At 52.2% G+C, this 17,157-nt stretch overlaps 5 protein-coding genes and 1 pseudogene across 6 annotated transcripts, besides 1 other annotated feature; 3 read left to right on the forward strand and 3 right to left on the reverse strand.

The window, feature by feature from the left end:
- Nucleotides 1–17,157: part of a sequence feature (contig 1.8 1..49390(-1)) that runs on past the window's edge.
- Nucleotides 2,512–4,002, forward strand: ANIA_00627 (FYVE zinc finger domain-containing protein). Its single transcript, XM_653139.2, has 2 exons — nucleotides 2,512–2,955; nucleotides 3,142–4,002. Exons 1-2 carry the CDS (start codon nucleotides 2,527–2,529, stop codon nucleotides 3,556–3,558), a joined length of 846 nt encoding a protein of 281 aa, XP_658231.1. The 5' UTR covers nucleotides 2,512–2,526; the 3' UTR covers nucleotides 3,559–4,002.
- ANIA_00626 (protein ngn22) lies at nucleotides 4,033–4,779 on the reverse strand (the record flags this gene model as incomplete). The annotated part of the gene is made up of 1 exon (XM_653138.1): nucleotides 4,033–4,779. The coding sequence occupies one exon, from the start codon at nucleotides 4,777–4,779 to the stop codon at nucleotides 4,033–4,035; it is 747 nt and encodes a 248-aa protein (XP_658230.1).
- On the forward strand, nucleotides 5,026–6,933 carry ANIA_00625 (rRNA (cytosine-C5-)-methyltransferase RCM1; the record flags this gene model as incomplete). Its single annotated transcript, XM_653137.2, has 2 exons — nucleotides 5,026–5,253; nucleotides 5,322–6,933. The coding sequence occupies 2 exons, from the start codon at nucleotides 5,026–5,028 to the stop codon at nucleotides 6,828–6,830; spliced, it is 1,737 nt and encodes a 578-aa protein (XP_658229.1). The 3' UTR covers nucleotides 6,831–6,933.
- On the reverse strand, nucleotides 6,951–8,662 carry ANIA_00624 (uncharacterized protein; the record flags this gene model as incomplete). Its single annotated transcript, XM_653136.2, has 3 exons — nucleotides 8,372–8,662; nucleotides 8,056–8,124; nucleotides 6,951–7,999 (listed from the first exon to the last, which is right to left on the reverse strand). Exons 1-3 carry the CDS (start codon nucleotides 8,484–8,486, stop codon nucleotides 6,951–6,953), a joined length of 1,233 nt encoding a protein of 410 aa, XP_658228.1. The 5' UTR covers nucleotides 8,487–8,662.
- On the forward strand, nucleotides 9,693–12,116 carry ANIA_00623 (uncharacterized protein; the record flags this gene model as incomplete). The annotated part of the gene is made up of 3 exons (XM_653135.2): nucleotides 9,693–10,153; nucleotides 10,204–11,315; nucleotides 11,362–12,116. Exons 1-3 carry the CDS (start codon nucleotides 9,783–9,785, stop codon nucleotides 12,114–12,116), a joined length of 2,238 nt encoding a protein of 745 aa, XP_658227.1. The 5' UTR covers nucleotides 9,693–9,782.
- Nucleotides 12,912–14,496, reverse strand: ANIA_00622 (annotated as a pseudogene). Its single transcript has one exon. A coding segment is annotated over exon 1 (1,585 nt).

The following is a 17,157-nucleotide window of genomic DNA, read 5'->3' on the forward strand; positions in this document are numbered from 1 at the left end:
TAGAATATTCGACCGGGCTTCCATACCCCATTGTTCTCCGTTGCTAGGCTGTCGCTAGGCTCATTCGGGAGAACCCAGAATTCTTGTTACTAATCAGCCACGAAAAAGCTTCGGCAATTATCCGTGCATCGGCAATGGTCAGATTGCCGGCGAATCAGCGAGCTGCGATAAGGCGTTCAACGACCAATGCGAAGGCAAGATGAATCGAATCCGTCAGCTTGGAAACGGCCGTGCTCTGGACTGATTGGGTGGGCCATTTGGGAAGGCCCACGGATGCTTGAGAGTAACCTCAGACGGCTGGCAGCCTCCTCGGTAGTATTGAAGATTCAGTGGTGCACCAGACTCAAACTACCCAGACAGACTATCCAGAGGAAGCCGGTCCCCAGAGTCTAGCGAGTCTAGCAAGGGAGGTGCCGTTGCTGACCACCCGCGGAGGTCGAGCGTCTCTGCAGGTCTCCGGATTATTGCTGGTGAACGGACCCTTGTGATGCACCTAGTGCACCTGCACCCTGCAAAGATGTTGTCCCGAGGATGCTTGATGAACGGCTGAACGCTTCCGTCGTGGAGGGAAGCCAGAACGGGCGGGTGTGGGCCGGGAACGGACTGGTCGCGTGTCGAGCAACTGGGTGGAGCGGTCAACTGCAACCGCACTGCCAATGAGGACCGGCCGGATTCTTCTGACGCTGGTGCTTGGCCTAGTAGCAGCACCAAATCCAACCGAACCAACCGCCAACCGCTTTCGGTGCGAGCAATGGATACGGGGAGAAATATGGAGATTGGAGATTGCCTGAAAGGGAAAGTCATCGTGCTGTTTGCCTCGACAGTGGTACAGTGGTATCGGCGTACTACTACCTTTGAAGATCCCGATCAAGATACTCAGCTGCTCAGTGCTTGCCACTGGAATGCCAGCCATGTGTGCCATGCCAGCCGTCTCAGACATGTCCAGCCTGATGTCCAGGTTTCCCGGGTCGCAAGTCGCGAGGGGGACAACTCAAACGCGTTGAGGATCCATGGTCTGTCCCAGGGAGTGACCGGGTGAGCGACCGGGAGGATGGTCGAGGATGGTCGAAAAGGCGGTCTGGAGTGGCAGGGATGTTGCCAAGTTGGATCGTGAGTGATGCTGTCATGATGAGTCGGACACGGAGCAAAGGATCAGGAAGGGAATGAGGATGGCTATCCCTGCATGAACGGTCCTGATCGTGTAACTGGTGTTACAGACAGTCAGACAGCATCCATGACGGTCTAGGAGCGAGATTTCCGTCCTGGAAACAGGTCAAGTGCTCAATACTGAGTGAGGCTGGACTGGCTGGTCTGTTAGACTGGTTGGACCGGTTCGGTACTGGTTTGATTACCGGTAAGGGAAATGAGCTGCCGAGCACGATCACCGTACGGTAAATATTACGGAGTATACTACGGAGTACTCTTCAGTACTGTGAGGAGACATTCTGGCCGCTGGCCGCCTCCTGTTCGTGCAGCCAACCAGCTCATGATTTTACCGGCAGAACACCGCTGTTTGCTCAATAATGTCCATCAATACGCATAATACGGAGGTCGCCAGGATTCATCTTCAGGACATAACCTTCATTAACCTTCATTATTGTGAGACGTCTACTGCTGGGATACAAATTCCAGCGATCTCAAGTAGAGTAGTGGTTAATATCCGAAATTCCCCCTGCTGGCTGCTGCAGTCCAAAGAGCGGTCCGGGTCCACCTCGGGCCTTTCTTATTATTAGTCGAGTCTCATTCGTAACAGTATACTCAGAGCCATCCATCGGCCATTGCCCGGCCACCACCAGCAGCCATTCCCATCTCCATCTCTTTCCGTCTCCGTTCGAGCGACTCCCACTTGGGCGATTATCGTCGGCTCCATCTCCTAGCGCACATCGTATCTCCATCCCATGCTCCAGGCTCCACCGGCGCATGGCAAACTCGCCCTTTTATTAATGTGCATGGATTCCTCTTACATTCGTCTGCATGCCAGTGACTGAGATCTGCTCAAGTCTCCCTCGCATCACATTGACTACATTACTACATTACTACATTTATCACTTATCACATCTGCCGTGCCCCTATCGTACTCTATCGTCGTCCTCCACCCTGCTCCTATTGCTCCAGTCAGTCCCACGCGGCTCCTAACTCAAACGAAGCGCACTCTCTGGGTCTCTTGGGGCTCGTTTCTGGCTCATTTCTGGCTCCTTTGGCTTTTATCGTCCTTGGATCGTCCTTGGATCTCTCAACTCATTGCCTCCGTCACTGGAACTTTATTGCGTTGCTTGCCTCTGGTGTTGCCACTGCGATGTGTTTATGCCTACATCACCTACACCACATCGACCTCTAGCTCTGTTCGCCGCCTCCGTCTCCCCTTAATAGTTAATCTTCCCACACTTTGTCTCCATCGCATCCTTCCTCCAACTGGGTCGTGTTATACTGTACTTATTTGTACTTATTATCCGGTCTCTCCTCTCATCCGCATTCTCGCAACCACATCACTCTCGCTTCGCCAATCAATCTCCGCTCCAGACCGATATGGCAACCCACGTTATGACCGCCACCACTACTGCTCCTATCAACCAAATCTCCGTCTACCAGCATCCGTCTCCCGTGCACTCGGGCGCCAGCACTCCCGCCAACAACTCGCCCACCTCGCCTCGTCTACAGTACCTCCCTCTCCAGACCCGCCAGCTGCGTCCTCCCAAGGCGCCACTGTATGTTCCCGCTGCTCTGCGGCCGACCGAGCGTCCGTCCAAGCCGTCACCCCCAACTCCTCCCCGCAGCGTCCACGGCTCTCTCGACAGTCTGAACGACGGCGAGACTACCAGCGAGCCCGTCAGTCGTCGCGCAACGATGGAAACTGTCAGTAGTACTGGCGGAATCAGAAAAATGGCTGAGCACGAGTGGATGAAGAACGAACAGCTTGGAGCTGTTACTGGTCTCCCAACCAGAGAACATTGGAAGGTAAGCTAAACACTGACACTACCCGGGCCTTTCCTTGGATTTATACTGCGGCGGTTGCGTGCGGCGCCCAGGGTCCGCAAGCCAACTGTCTCGCGACATCTTGCGTGATCTGCGCCGCCAGTTCCATCATTCCCTGCGTCATGGCCCACCAACTGTGTTACTGGGATCCTCGCTCACATGATATAGGCGGACTCGGCTTCCCGTAGCTGTGACTCGCCCACCTGTCGCTCCTCGTTCGGTCTCTTCCTCCGTCGCCATCACTGCCGCCATTGCGGCCATGTTTTCTGTTCCTCGCACACTCCTCATGTGGTCCCTCTCGACCAGGAAGCACGCTTCCACCCGGACGGTGTCCCTTCTCGAGCCTGCGACTTATGCTGGAGTGCGTACCAGCGCTGGGAAGAAGCCCGTGCTGAGCGTCTAAGTAAGATCCAACAATCGATCGACTCTCAGGACGAGGACGACCAGAGCTCCGATGGCCACAGCCCGACCAGCTCTGTGGAAGCCTCGCTGGCCGAGGGACGCAAGCAGGAGCCTACCAACCCAGGCCAGAACAGTGAGATTGCTGCCAGCGTCCCTCGTGGCTGGAACTGGAGCACCTTCTAATCGGCTACATCGACTTCATCGACTACATCAGCTGCATCGACGAAATTTCTATCTAATTAATGAGCCTTCACATTGATTGATGAGGCTCCGCGACCGCAACTTCACTTCGACACACCACCTTCTAGACATTTTATCCCAATTGCTTGGGCTTGCGCAGCTTTCGTCATTTACATGGAGTTCGGTCTCGCGATGTTCACGGATCTACTTTCGCTTTCGTCGAGGTCTCCTCTAATGTTGTGATCGTTCGTAGATCTGGGAGGCTTCTTCTATTGTTTGTTTCTATTCGCTAGGATACCCTGTCATGCGTACACGTTCTGTTTCCCTTCTTCTGCTTCTCTTTCATGTTAATCTTTTATTTACAATGGCGTTACGATATCCGACGCAGCCTATTTTCGGTACTAGAGGCGTTATTGACAATTCAAAATCAAATTTTTAGGAATCTTTCAGTACATCCATTACGTAGAATCTAGTTGCTTAGCCCTTGACATTTAACCTCATCCACATCCCAACATGTTCAATTCCCTCCTCAACCCACCTCCCCAGACTTTCATCCGTAACGAAGCCCAGTCGCTCGTAAAACTTCTCCACATCAACTTGCGCATGGACCAGAGTCAAACCCTTCCACAGCGGAGCTTTTGAAGGATCCCCCCCTTCCCGCTTATAGATCTCCAAAAACGACTCATTAATGTCCCCAGCATTCTCCTCTGCCCACGCCATTGCCGTCTCCATCAACCGCCTCGCAAGCCCACACCCCCGATACGACGCCAAAACCGCAACCCGCCCGAACTTGATATAGGGCTCGTGCTCTAAGTCATACCCATCCGCTGTTATATCGCGCCCGGTATCTGACGTCCCCGGCGCATAGACCGCGACAAAACTCTCATGCGATGCATGAGGCGGCGGGACAAGCCGGAGTGTACCAACAGGGAGCTTAATGGTTTTTGGCTCTATTTCTGCTCCCTGTGCCCCCGGATTTGCGGCTTCAGTATCATATATAACCCAATGCCAGCTGCGGGAGTCATCCTCATCGATCTCGAATTCTGGCGGACATTTTTGCTCATCGACAAAGACTTCAAGCCGCACCGCGAGGGCGTCGTTGAAGACTTGGGGGTTTGCGGTGGGGGAGGGGATTGTCCGCGTGGGGAGGATGAGTTTCTGATTTGCGCCGGGCGGTGGGAGGAGGGAGGTCGTGAATGCTGTTGAGTCTCTAGTTGGAGGCATCTTACTGCGTCTCAGGAAGTAGGAAATGTTTGTTTTTTGGCCGTCACTGGGGAATAGAGTTCAGAAGTAGATGAGGAGTCGAACCGTGGGAAGGCGTAGATAACTTAAGATAAGAGTTGCCCGTATAGATTTGGCAAACAGTGCAAACAGGGCCATCTCCGACTGGGATCCGCAGATTGATATCGGGGAATTTTGACCTCCGAACTTTTTTACAGTCAGAAGTGGTCACAATTCTCTAGGCGAGACATGTCGCTATACTACGACGCCGCGTCAATTCTCACGACGCCCTCCACTGCTGGTGGTTCATTTAAGTCTCGGCTCTACAACTCCCGCAACCTTAAAGCTTCTCCCGCACAGGTTTACGCGCTCATCACCGAAGCAGCCAAATGGGACATCCTGCTCAAGGAAGTAATCGACCAGGCTGGAATTCTGAAACTTGAACCCAAGGTTGTCCCTCACCATTGCCCTGTCCTGGTATATCAGGATTGTGGATATGTCCACCATGGAGAGTCCTGCTGACTGACCAAGAATATCTGATCCAGCTCACCCCATTGCTTGCTCTTCTCCTCGTCCACGACCATCTCCTCGCAAAGAATGGCATCGCCGCGCCCGCATCCCACCCGCTCCGTCAAGCAGTTGAAAGGCACAAGATTCGACTGAAGGGGGAATTCACAAAAGCGCGCGTGCGGCGCGCCTGCGCGACAATTCCGGAACTGAAGGAGGCTGTTCGGAAAGAAAAATTAGCTGCGCTGGGGGCCAAGGGTAGTAGTGGCGCGGTCTATCCACGCTGGGTTCGGGTCAACAATGTACGGACAACGATGGAGGCGCAGTTGAAGACCACCTTTGCGGCGTTCGAGAATGTCGAGTCACTGGACGGTCTAGTGGTTGGTGGAGACGATAAGCAGAAGAGAATGCGGTTAGACCCGCATATCCCGGACCTTGTGGCTGTTGCGCCTGGTGTTGAGTTCTCGAGTACGCCGGCGTACAAGAATGGAGAGATTATCCTGCAAGATAAGGCATCTTGTTTCCCTGCCTATCTGTTGCTTGGCGATGACTGGGATGGGCAAGGTGATTTGGTAGATGGATGCGCCGCGCCAGGCAATAAGACTACGCATATGGCTTCGTTGCTCCGCAAAGCTAAGTCCAAGAAGAAGGCGGAGTCATCCCGCATCATATCCATGGATGCCTCCTCAATCCGCGCAAAGACCCTCAAGAAAATGGTCTCTATCGCTGGCGCAGATAGCTTCACCAGCGTCCTTCAGGGACAGGACTTTCTCGCACTTGACCCGCAAGACCCTCGCTTTAAGGATGTCACAGGCCTTCTTCTGGACCCTTCCTGCTCAGGGAGCGGCATCATCGGCCGCGACGATGTCCCCCAGCTCGTCCTCCCTGCGCCTGGGAGACCCACCCCAGCATCAGGATCGAAGAACCAAACCCAAGGTAAAAAGCGCAAGCGCAACGACTCATCTGGATCCTCCTCCAACCAACCCTCCACACCCTCATCATTAACATCAGCAGCAACGCCGTCAACATCCGAAAACGACACTCCCATTTCCGAAATAACTCAAGATCGCCTCCTCAAACTCTCAAACCTTCAGTTCCGAATCGTCACACATGCACTCGCCTTCCCCGCCGCTAGGAAGGTGACATACAGCACGTGCTCAATCCATCTTCTCGAGAACGAGGCCGTCGTGCAACGGATACTGGAAAGTGATATTGCGAAGCGGAGAGGATGGAGAGTTCTCAGGCGGGATGAGCAGCCTGAAGGCTTGAAGAAGTGGATTCATCGCGGTGTGAAGCGAGAGGAGCCGAGTGCGGATGGTGCCATTGAGGGTGGTGAGGTGAATTTGTCGGATGAGGAGTTAGGGGGTTGTTTGAGATGTTGGCCTGGGGATGAGGAGGGGACAGGCGGGTTCTTTGTTGCGGGGTTTGTGAGGGAGGGAGATGATGATGGTTCAATGGTAGATGCCGAGAACGAGAGTGAGGACCAGGATAGCATTGAACAAGAGAATGAAGATGAGGATGAGGAATGGGAGGGATTCTCCGATTAAACCACCACTCTTCTCCTATAGAATATCTTCAAAGATAATGACATGTTTTATCCATGGTGTATTTATAATTCGATATGCTGCGTATATACGTAGGTACAATGCATCTTTATCTCAGTCCAATTAGGACCCCAAAAATGCCTGCTTCCGATTCCGTACTCTCTCCCTAGTATAAACATCCAGCTTAACACCCACGAACGCAAACTGCACCTCGTCACCCGAACTTGCCCCAGGGCGTATTGAAATGCGCCACTGGCCATTGCGCACAACCCAGAAACCGTTACTACTCCCGTCCTGTTCTTCATATTGCGACGCCGCCTCCGGCCCTTCTACTTTTACCCGTCTGCGTTTTGGCGCTGGCCCTGCTGAGGCCGGGTCTGGGATATGGTATTGGTGGTTGCTGGCCTGTTGCGCGCCGTCTATGGTCAGGTCTGTCTCCTCGTCGATTTGAGCGCAGATCGAATGTGCGGTTACTGCTACCGCTGAGCTGCTGCTCCGGTCCTGGCTGTTCTTCCTGTCAAGGATTACCTGAAGAAGGCTCGAGACCCGTGCTTGTGTGGAATTCAAAAATGTTGGGCGCATCGTGGCGAGGTCAATAACTGTGTTTTCGCCACCAATCTCAAGAATCAAGTCGTGCGGCGAGTCGTCCGCGAAGGGGCGTGCATATTGCACCGAGACACCACTGCCACCCTCGCGACTGCCTGGCGACGGTGATGGTGCTTCAATCCGAATGCCAGAGCGCCGAACATCCTCCAAGCGGATAACGATCTCTGAGCGGCGCCGAAGAGGATTGAAGGTGATATGGTGCGGAATGAGCTTCTGCTCGAGTCCGCGGAGATGGAAATAGCGGCAGTCACGGAGCAGCTCCGCGCGTTGCGCCTCGCTCTCGACATGCAGCGGATAGCCTTGGAGGAGGTGGACGAGCTGCGCGAAGACGTCGCCGGAGCGGTTGGGAACGCTGGGCGGCACAATGGCTGGCGGCCGTAGGAGGCCGCGTCGATCTAGGCCAGGGAAGACTTCCGCCGGGGAAGCAAAGAAGGCGCCGAAGCCGAGGGTGAAAAAATTAGGGCTATCGCCGGGCCCAGAGAAGATGTCGCGCGAAATCTGGAAATGACGGTCGCCGATCTGGATTATAATCTGGGATTCGAAGAGTTGGGACATCAACCGGGGAACTGCGGTTAATTAGTTGGTGCTTTTTAATTGTAAAACTGGTATTAGGAGAGCGTACGGCTGTAGAATTGCGCGTCGGCGAAGAGTTTAACGAACTCAGCTCCATCTTTGGGGAGGCAATGGTATCCTAGAGGTAATGTTAGCCTATCTTATCGAAGCCTTGGTTGCGATAGCTTGGGCTGAATACCTTGCAGATGTCGGGCGATTTCCCGGAAAGTGACAGGGTCGCGGTCGATATATAGAGTGCGGATATTGTTCCCATCAGGGTTCTGGCTCAATTGATCTTCGAAGAATCGCGAGAAGTACGAGGGGGCTCAACAACAACCGTCATCATAAGAACGACCGTACGGCGCTGGGAACCAGATCCAACTAACCATCAGACGCAATGGAGGCCCCAGAGAGACGGAAGAGCTTTGTGCCGATCTGGATAGAGAAGACCTTCTCGGGCGGAAGTGTGCAGACTGGTGGCGATGTCTTGTCTGCTGCCATCTTCGTTCGCTCGATTAAAACGATGTGGAACGATTATGGCTTTGCCGCATGGCAGGGTGGTGGATTGAACTCGAGGAACTCAGGCTGGAGGCCGGCGAATGCCAGCGTAGTCAGATGTCAATAGATGTCGATGGCTTTAGCTATATATCATGAGAGTGTCTGATGCCAAGAAGTGGAAGGCATAGAAGCTGGAATCTAAAGCTGGAGCTGGAGCTCAAGCTGTGTCCAAGTCACGAGCGGCCGGAGCGATCGGCGCAGATATTCCGGGTCCCCTCACAAACAATTCATCATGAATTGTGATGATTCTCCCCATCAGCATTGAATGCTTTTGCTCTGAGAAACGCTTGAAATGGTCTCCAAAATGACTTGATTGAGCCAGCAGTTTCTACTACGGAGTATCGACCGTTGTTTCCGCAGCTCTCCCGAATTTCAATAATCGGTGGAGATTACCCCGGTTTCGGCGACCATGGGGCAATCACTCCACATTGAGATTCTGAAAAGAAACTAGGTTTCGATAATGGCGTCGGTTTCGATTTAGTGTCGCTGAGGACTGGAGATGGCGATGCGGAGAGTGGGAAGCTTGCGGTTTCACATGGCCACGGGCTCGGTTGTTCGACTGTACACAGTACTAAAAAGAAGTATGGACACAAATCTCCTTTCCCGCGTCTCACTCCACTAATGCACTACTACTATATTTGCTATAGTAGCGGTAGGCCGTCTACTCTGTTCGTGACTCGACTCTTATTCGTATGAGATCCTCTCCGCGAAACCAGTTGATTTGAGTGGCCGAGGCAGAATGGCCTGATCCTCACCCACTGTTCTTTCGGCGGACCTGCCTCGGTTGATCGGCCATTGTGGTCCAAGCCCCCGAGTGCCTCTCCATCCCTCCTCGACGCTGCTGCGACGAACGATTGATTGGTTAAGGGTCGGGGAAGCTCTAGCCAGGGTTGGTCGACTCGAATGGATGTAGTCTTCATTGCTTGCTAGGTACGGGTACATGCTTACAGAGGCTATCATTCGCAAGGACTACCCCTTCCAGCTCGTTCTTGCCTCGAGTCCTCGACCTCCACTCTTTCTAGCCCATCATTCTGGGGAAGGTGCTCTCCGCCCGCCCTGTTGATGATCTACACTGCCTGCAGCCGTATATCAATTTTCCCTTCCTCCCACTTCGCTGGCTCCTCTCCCACAGGATTTTTCTATTTGCGAGGGGATCGCATTTCTATTCTTCTGCCCACTCTCGTTGGTTGATTATCCTTACACCGCTTGCGGAGTTGAGCGTCGCCATTGTCGTCCGCAATGACAGAACAACTCGTTTCGTTCACGCCTCTGGTCGCCCCAATATCCCCTGTCTCTAACGAACAGGTGTTTAACGACTTGCAATGGAAAACACTCTTATCTTTGGCTGATACTGTCATCCCGTCTGTGCGTGGCCCCCGGGCCCGCAAATCGCGCGCTACCAAGGTTGTACCACAGGCGAAGCTAGACGCTGCGCTCGAGACTTTAAGGGCCTCCATCCGCGGCCCCGACGCAGATACCCTTGTAACACAGTACTTGGAGGAAAATTTAACCTCCATCCCGGAGGTTCGCCAAGCATTGCAGCGGCTCTTCACTCAGCATGTGCACAAGGAAGGACGAAATGGACTGAGTATGATCCTCAGTGCTTTGAAGTATGTTGCTTTCGGTCAATTGCCTTTTGTGTATGCTGATGGTCGTATAGTACGAAAGCCGGCTCTTTGCTACTTACGGGCTCGATGATCCCTATTCAGGACCAACCCTTCTATGTCCGAGAGCAGATTTTCCAGGGCTGGAGTGACTCGCGCTTGCCACCGGTGCGCGCCGTCTATCGCGCCCTCACTGCGATCTTTAAGAAGGTGTGGGTTACGTTCAGTCCTAGCCTTTATCCGACGCTTGGAGTTCCCCATGTTCCCATCTATGGAACCCCGCAAAATGGCTTCCAATTCGAGTTTTTGCAATTCCCCCCAGGGCAGAAACCAGAGATGATCGAAACAGATGTGCTCATCATCGGAAGCGGCTGTGGTGGCAGCGTCGCCGCCAAAAACCTTGCAGAAGCCGGCAAGAGGGTCATTGTAGTGGACAAGGGCTATTCATTCACAAACCAGCATTTCCCCATGAAGCCCAATGAAGGTTTCAACAATCTGTTCGAGTCTGCTGGTGCCGTCATGAACGATGAGAGTTCGATGGCCGTTCTCTTTGGCTCTACCTGGGGTGGTGGTGGTACCGTCAACTGGTCCGCCTCGCTTCAGACTCAAGCTTATGTTCGCCGTGAATGGGCCAAGCGAGGCCTCCCGTTCTTTACCTCCTTGGAGTTTCAAAATAGCTTGGATCGCGTCTGTGACAGGATGGGCGTCAGCGCCGACCATATCAACCACAACAAGTCCAACCGCATGATCCTTGAGGGATCTCGAAAGCTAGGTTATTCAGCCAAGCCGGTGCCGCAGAACACCGGTGGCACTACGCACTACTGTGGACACTGCACATTGGGCTGCCATACCGGTGGCAAGAAGGGCCCAATCGAAACTTATCTAGTAGATGCTGCGAACGCGGGGGCGACATTCATTGAAGGATTCGATGTCGAGCGAGTCCTCTTTTCCAAGAAGAAGGCCGGGAAAGTCGCTACTGGTGTTCTCGGTACATGGGTTTCCCGCGATGCACACTTTGGTGTCTCTGGTCTTGGCGCCGTCAAGCGCAAGATTATTGTCAGAGCGAAGAAAGTCATTGTCTCTGGTGGATCACTGCATAGCCCGCTCTTGCTCATACGGAGTGGCATCAAGAACTCGAATATTGGTCGTAACCTGTATCTGCACCCTGGTATGTTCATATATTTGGTTATTGTGGCTTTTGCTAACATTCATAGTTGCCGTTGCGCATGCCGTCTTCGACGAGGAGATTCGCCCATGGGAGGGGGCTTGTTTGACCGCGGCTGTCAACGAGTTTGAGGACATTGACGGTCACGGCCATGGATTCAAGCTCGAGGCCTTGTCCATGCTTCCCGCAGCGATTCTTCCCATATTTACCTGGAGGGATGGTCTGGACTACAAGCTTCAGGTCGCCAAGTTGCCTCGCTCAGCTGGCTTTATCACGCTCGTCAGAGACCGAGACCCTGGACGTGTATACCCCGACCCGAACGACGGCCGAGTGCGAATTGACTATGACGTTTCCGGATTTGACCGTAATCACATGGTTGAGGGGTTAGTCGCTACCGCCAAGATTTCTTATATTTCAGGAGCCAGAGAGATTCACACATCATACCGGGACATGCCGCCATTCATTCGACCAGCCGAAGACAAGGGTGGCTCTCCCCTGGGAATCAACGATCCAGTGTTCCAGGCGTGGATTGAGGAACTTCGTCGCAAGGCACCGAAGACGTCGGACCGGGTCATGTGGGCAAGCGCGCACCAGATGGGAAGTTGCCGGATGGGTACATCACCACGTCACAGCGTTGTCGATCCAGATGGTCAGGTTTGGGGCACCAAGGGCCTATATGTGATTGATGCATCGATCTTCCCCAGCGCCAGCGGTGTCAATCCCATGATTACCAACATGGCCATTGCGGACCACCTGAGTCGAAAGATCGCCAAGTCGATGGAGTTTCAAAGCGCACATCTATGAGGGTTCGTGTGCTGTATGCTTTATGCTTGGTGATCGAGCTCGCTGTTGATATCCTACTATTAATACCTGTACTTATTCTTCATGTGACTATCATTACATGAACTGTTTAGATACTCACTCTAATTGTACTGATCAATAATCCAACCTCCCAAGACAAAGTTGCAGCGTGTAATGTCAGCCGGTGCTGGTAGCTGACAGTGCCGGGGAAAGCTTGGATGAGACACAAGCATGCGCGCGACTTGGAGCTTGAATGGATCACGTATTAGGGGCCAGATGCGATGCTTACTGGCAAAATCATAGCCGCTGTTCTTGCCGGGGCTTCTCATGCATGTATGGTACAGCCTTTATGTCAGCCTTTGGCGATATACACATATACAAAAGGTATAGCGACCGACAAATTGCTAGCATCGCCAAATCATGCCCCTAGAAAGGTTGATTCAACCTAGCTAACTAAAACCCTTTTCCATGGCCTCACCTATCGCCTCAGGCTCTCAAATTGGATTGAAGTGAGAGACGAATGGCACCAATTCAACGGACTATAGTACTGTGACCACATGAAATATTGAAACATCTCCGGCTGTTGCTAACTTCCTTTCTTTGATTGCCTCTAAGATGCAATCTCACTCGACATATTCCCACCAGAGGCTTATAGCCTGGTTGTTTATGATTCCCAGGGTATTCGGCTCCAGCCTTTCTTCGATATCTGTCCAGTGCTTATAACGTATACCTGAACGAGGGTATCTGTCTGTCCGTGCGATCTATAAACTCCACCTTTGTGACATAGTCAGTCGTCTCTGTCTCTTGATGCCGACTTGTCGCTGGAACAGGACCATATTTCCTATCTCGCCGCCGATTCTCGCACTCGTAGTAGATATAAAGCCGGACGAGGAAGAGGATGGCGAGGGCAAAGCCAACAAGGACGCCTCGTAGCCAAGTCTATGCAGTCTGTCAGCCAGGTATGAAAATCCACCGACGATATGCTACTTACGGGATATTTGGGAGCCTTCTTGTCAAGAACAGCTGAGGACCGACGATGTTCCTCGTGCAATATGCAAGGAAAAGCACCGTAGAGACAATCGCCTTCTTCGCCAAGCCGCCAACATTCGATGTATTTAGCTCAAAGAGATGAGAATACTGGTTGCGAAGGGACCGAGGAGGAAGATACCTGCCCATCTTCCCCATCGATTGGAGTCCGGGAGCGTATTCATGAGGATAACGCCGACAAGTGCAAAAAGGACCACCAAAATCATAGGATAATCCGACTCTTTTTGGCGTAGGTAGCTGCCCAGCAGATGACAGCCAATGCAAGGATCTGAAGACCACCGCCGGGTGCTGGGAGCAGCAGCGAATTCAGCTCGCTGAAGCCAAAGCCGTTGATAATTATACTGCTGAACTGTTCCCCGTCAGCGCCCTAGATCACGCCTCGATACACTGCACTGCACTTCCTGCATATTGATACTACCGAAAAACCTCCCGTTGGGAATATTTTTGGGTGAGGCTATACCCGACCAGCAACCAAGCTTGCGGATCAGTCAAAGCATCGACCAACTGATCTGCTCTGAACACGCCTTCTCCATCACGCCTGTCCTGTTCTCGACGGTTCGGTGTACGGCAATCTTCCTCTTATGCGCTTTCAGGAACCACGCTTCCGATGGCGAGTCGGGCAGGACAAAGACCAGAAAGACCCCATATGCAGCCGTCACGCATTCTACGATGATGAAGAGCAACTTCCAAGCGATGTTTGGGTCGTTTGTCCCGATCCCATACGCAATCAAGCCGGAGACGATATTGGCGACGGCGTTCCCGAGGAACCAGAGCACCATTTTTGAGGGCTGCTCAGAGGTTCTATAGAACATTCCCATGATGAGCGAAAGCTAGGCGCAACAGCCGCCTCGGTGACGCCCAGGAAGAACCGGGCAGTAAGAAGGCCGCCAAAGTTCGTGCATGCGGCATGGGTTGCGAACACAACACCCTAGACCGCAACCGACGCGCCTAGGTATTTGCCCAGCGGGAACTGGACGGAGATATAGCTGGAAGGCCAGCTCCAGAAGAGATTTCCGAAGTAGAAGACCGAAGAGCACCAGCTGTACTCGCTGCCGTGAAGATTCTGAAGGACGTAATGTTTGCTTTGAATAGGATGCGGTGGAAAGGCAGGTGGGTGGATAGGCTTACGAGGTCTGTTCGTAGGTTGAGCTGAGTGGCATAGCCCAGAGTTACCTTGTCCAAGTACTGGAGCATGTAGCAGAGGCCCATCACCGGGATGGTACTTGGGAGACGGCCAGTTATTGAGCGCATGCATACAAGGTTCGTCATACTGAAGGTCGATCTTCCGTAGGATCCTCTTCCTCAGGGGTGGTCTCAGCTGGGAGGGCTTCGACGACTTCAGCAGCTATTGGAGTGCTAGCTGAGTCAATGGCATAGCAACGCTCTTTTTATGGCTCTCTCTCTCTTACTTTTTTTCTTTGCCTTTTCTGACAGCTTTCAAATTCGCAGCCGGCGACTACACAGAATGATGAAATTGGGGATTATATTAGATTATATCCTTATGATTCAAAATGTCGCAAGCACTGGTAGATTAGTAGCTACGGTCGCCATTATAGTCTTGTATTGGAGATGTTCGGCCTTTTGAATGGTGGGCTTTACTCCACTATAATACATGCCATTTGGAGTACATGTTGTAGCAATATCAACTCGGAATTACAACATCACACCTACGAAGGCACGTTTCAAAAGGAGCCTGGTGAGTCCACAGCCAACAGATGTTCTTTGAATAGTTCAATTCTGCAAACGTGAAACTATGTGCCGCACTATATAGGGGTCATAAAAAGAGCGCATCATACAAAGGGCGTCGGATTATGCGTTCTGCCTGGTCCAATATGCCCTTTGTACCTGCTTATTTCGTTTTCAGTCTATGTGTCATATACTGATTGTTTATTACGCTGGAGAGTTTGCTAATTATAGCCTCTCGTAGATCCAACCCATCTGTAATCCAAACTAGTCATATACTTTACTTTCTCTCATCTACGTTATCTATAAATCCACCTTAAGTGATCTCTCGCCAGCTTCTTCCTTGTTATATATCTTCATATTTCATCTGAAAATTTTACCTGCTTCTGCACTCCCCCATCTCTGATCTACTCTGTCGAAACTTCACTCCCCTCATTTACTGATCCAATGTCATTCTTTCACTGTAGCCCACCTGAGGACTTGGCATCCTTTATCTCCCTTTAGTCCAGGTACCATCTCTAACTTAGAAACGATGCATAGTATCACAACCCTAACAGAATTCTCGACTTACATCGCTACCGACCCGTTTACCATGACTACCAAATCCTATAGTATCCCTCCTCCACCAAAACCCAGCTCAAGCCTATTCAATCACCATCTGCCTCTATCTATCTCCATCCCTTTTAGGCCTACCACTGACCCAATGACGAAGGATAACCATTGATGAGATTGAACCAACTCCTTCAGCCCTAGCCGACGCCTTCAGCCTTTCTAACAACCCAAGCCTCCAGTCCCTATACCTTTACGAGACTGCCACAGAACCAATACTAAGCGTCAGGAAAATGGACCGCGGGAACTGCACCCCGTTCGCATCGGCAAACTCCGTTTGAGAATCTGTTTTTTATGATTATCTCAAGCACTGTGCTTACGAAGCCGCGATCATGATTCAGCGCAGGCTACAGAGCTCATCCGGGGCACGGTGCTCGGAATGACCGTCGCCATTCTCTAGCATTATCGCGTAAACCGGTGTACAGGATAAATGGACTTCTGCTTCCGACTGCCTACCCAATAATGTTAGGCTTGGCTTTGTATAGACATTCCACACCAACCACTCTATGTACATAATTCTCTTCCCCCTGCTTATGATTCTGAATATGACGTAGAATGGTTGTTTAATTGTTCTGGTTAGCTTATCGTCTCAGCTTATACTCTGAGTATACCTATTATCCGTTCATCTATCTTTTGTTTTTATTCATTTGGTAATACTATTGTTATTCATTAATTTTATTTATCTCTTTTATTTATCTCTACTCACTTTCTATCTTCCCGAGTATGCTCTCAATGACGTCTGATGTATCCAGACTGCGGCCAGGACTCAGGCAGGTCTGGTCAGGGAGATGAGCCCGTGAGGCTTCACAGTGGCAAGCCTGGCAAGCCGTGCAAGCCACTATCATTCCTCTACCAAGCTATAGCCGTCCGTTAGATAGGCTGATCGCTTAACGTGAACCAGGCATTCTGCGGTCCTGCTTCCTTAGGTGCATCTTCCACTCACTTCGTACTGGGCCGCTGCTAGAGACCGGCCTGGGCCGGCCAATCCATTCTTGCCCGTATGGCGAGAGACCCCGACTTAGGGCTAAGCGAGACTCCTTCATTTTGCATCCTTGGGTCTAGATTTATCCCTTGGCGAACAATAACGTACAAGACTTGCTGATGTAACCCAACCTGGGCCGGTGCCGAGTTCCGGCAGAGCTTCCCACGTGACGAAACTGCCCCTTTCTTAGGGCCCAAAGCAATGTTGGGCAGACCCAGCAATTATTTAACACCACCAGCACGGACACCACGACGAGGGGAGAACAGGGCCCCCTACTGCTCTAATAACTGATCTCTTACGCTTTGCTCATCGATCATTCCCTCCACCCCATGGAGGTAGATGACTCCCCCCCAGGCAGAGCCCGTCCGGGGACTCCGCTCCTGGGTGAAAACTCTGAACCCCCCTCAGGACCTACCACCCCGACCCCCCTACCCCGGAACTCCCTGAAGAGAAGGGCCTTATTCTCCCCACAGAAGACTCCCACTGCAGCTCCGGTCCCTGTATCCCATTTGCCACAAGCCCCATCGATCTGCGAGCAGGTCAGCATGGTAGCAGACGACCAGCTAGTCCTTCTTAATGATTGGAAACTAGCAATGACCTCTCTTGCTAAAGCTCTAGATCTAACTGTCTCCTCTCTACAGGGCCGCCCAAAAAACCTGGCCCGGGGGCTTGCAGCCAGATTTGTTTCCCTAGCAAAACAGGACTCCCCTCAGCAGATTCCTC

This window comes from Aspergillus nidulans, chromosome VIII (genome assembly GCF_000011425.1).
Source record: "Aspergillus nidulans FGSC A4 chromosome VIII".
Taxonomy (NCBI): Eukaryota; Fungi; Ascomycota; class Eurotiomycetes; order Eurotiales; family Aspergillaceae; genus Aspergillus; species Aspergillus nidulans.

What these genes read in the sequence shown, in the direction of transcription:
- ANIA_00627 (XM_653139.2), top strand. Translation starts at nt 2,527, where the DNA reads ATGGCAACCCACGTTATGACCGCCACCACTACTGCTCCTATCAACCAA. An exon ending in CAACCAGAGAACATTGGAAG is followed by an intron (nt 2,956 to 3,141) that starts GTAAGCTAAACA and finishes CACATGATATAG; the next exon opens with GCGGACTCGGCTTCCCGTAG.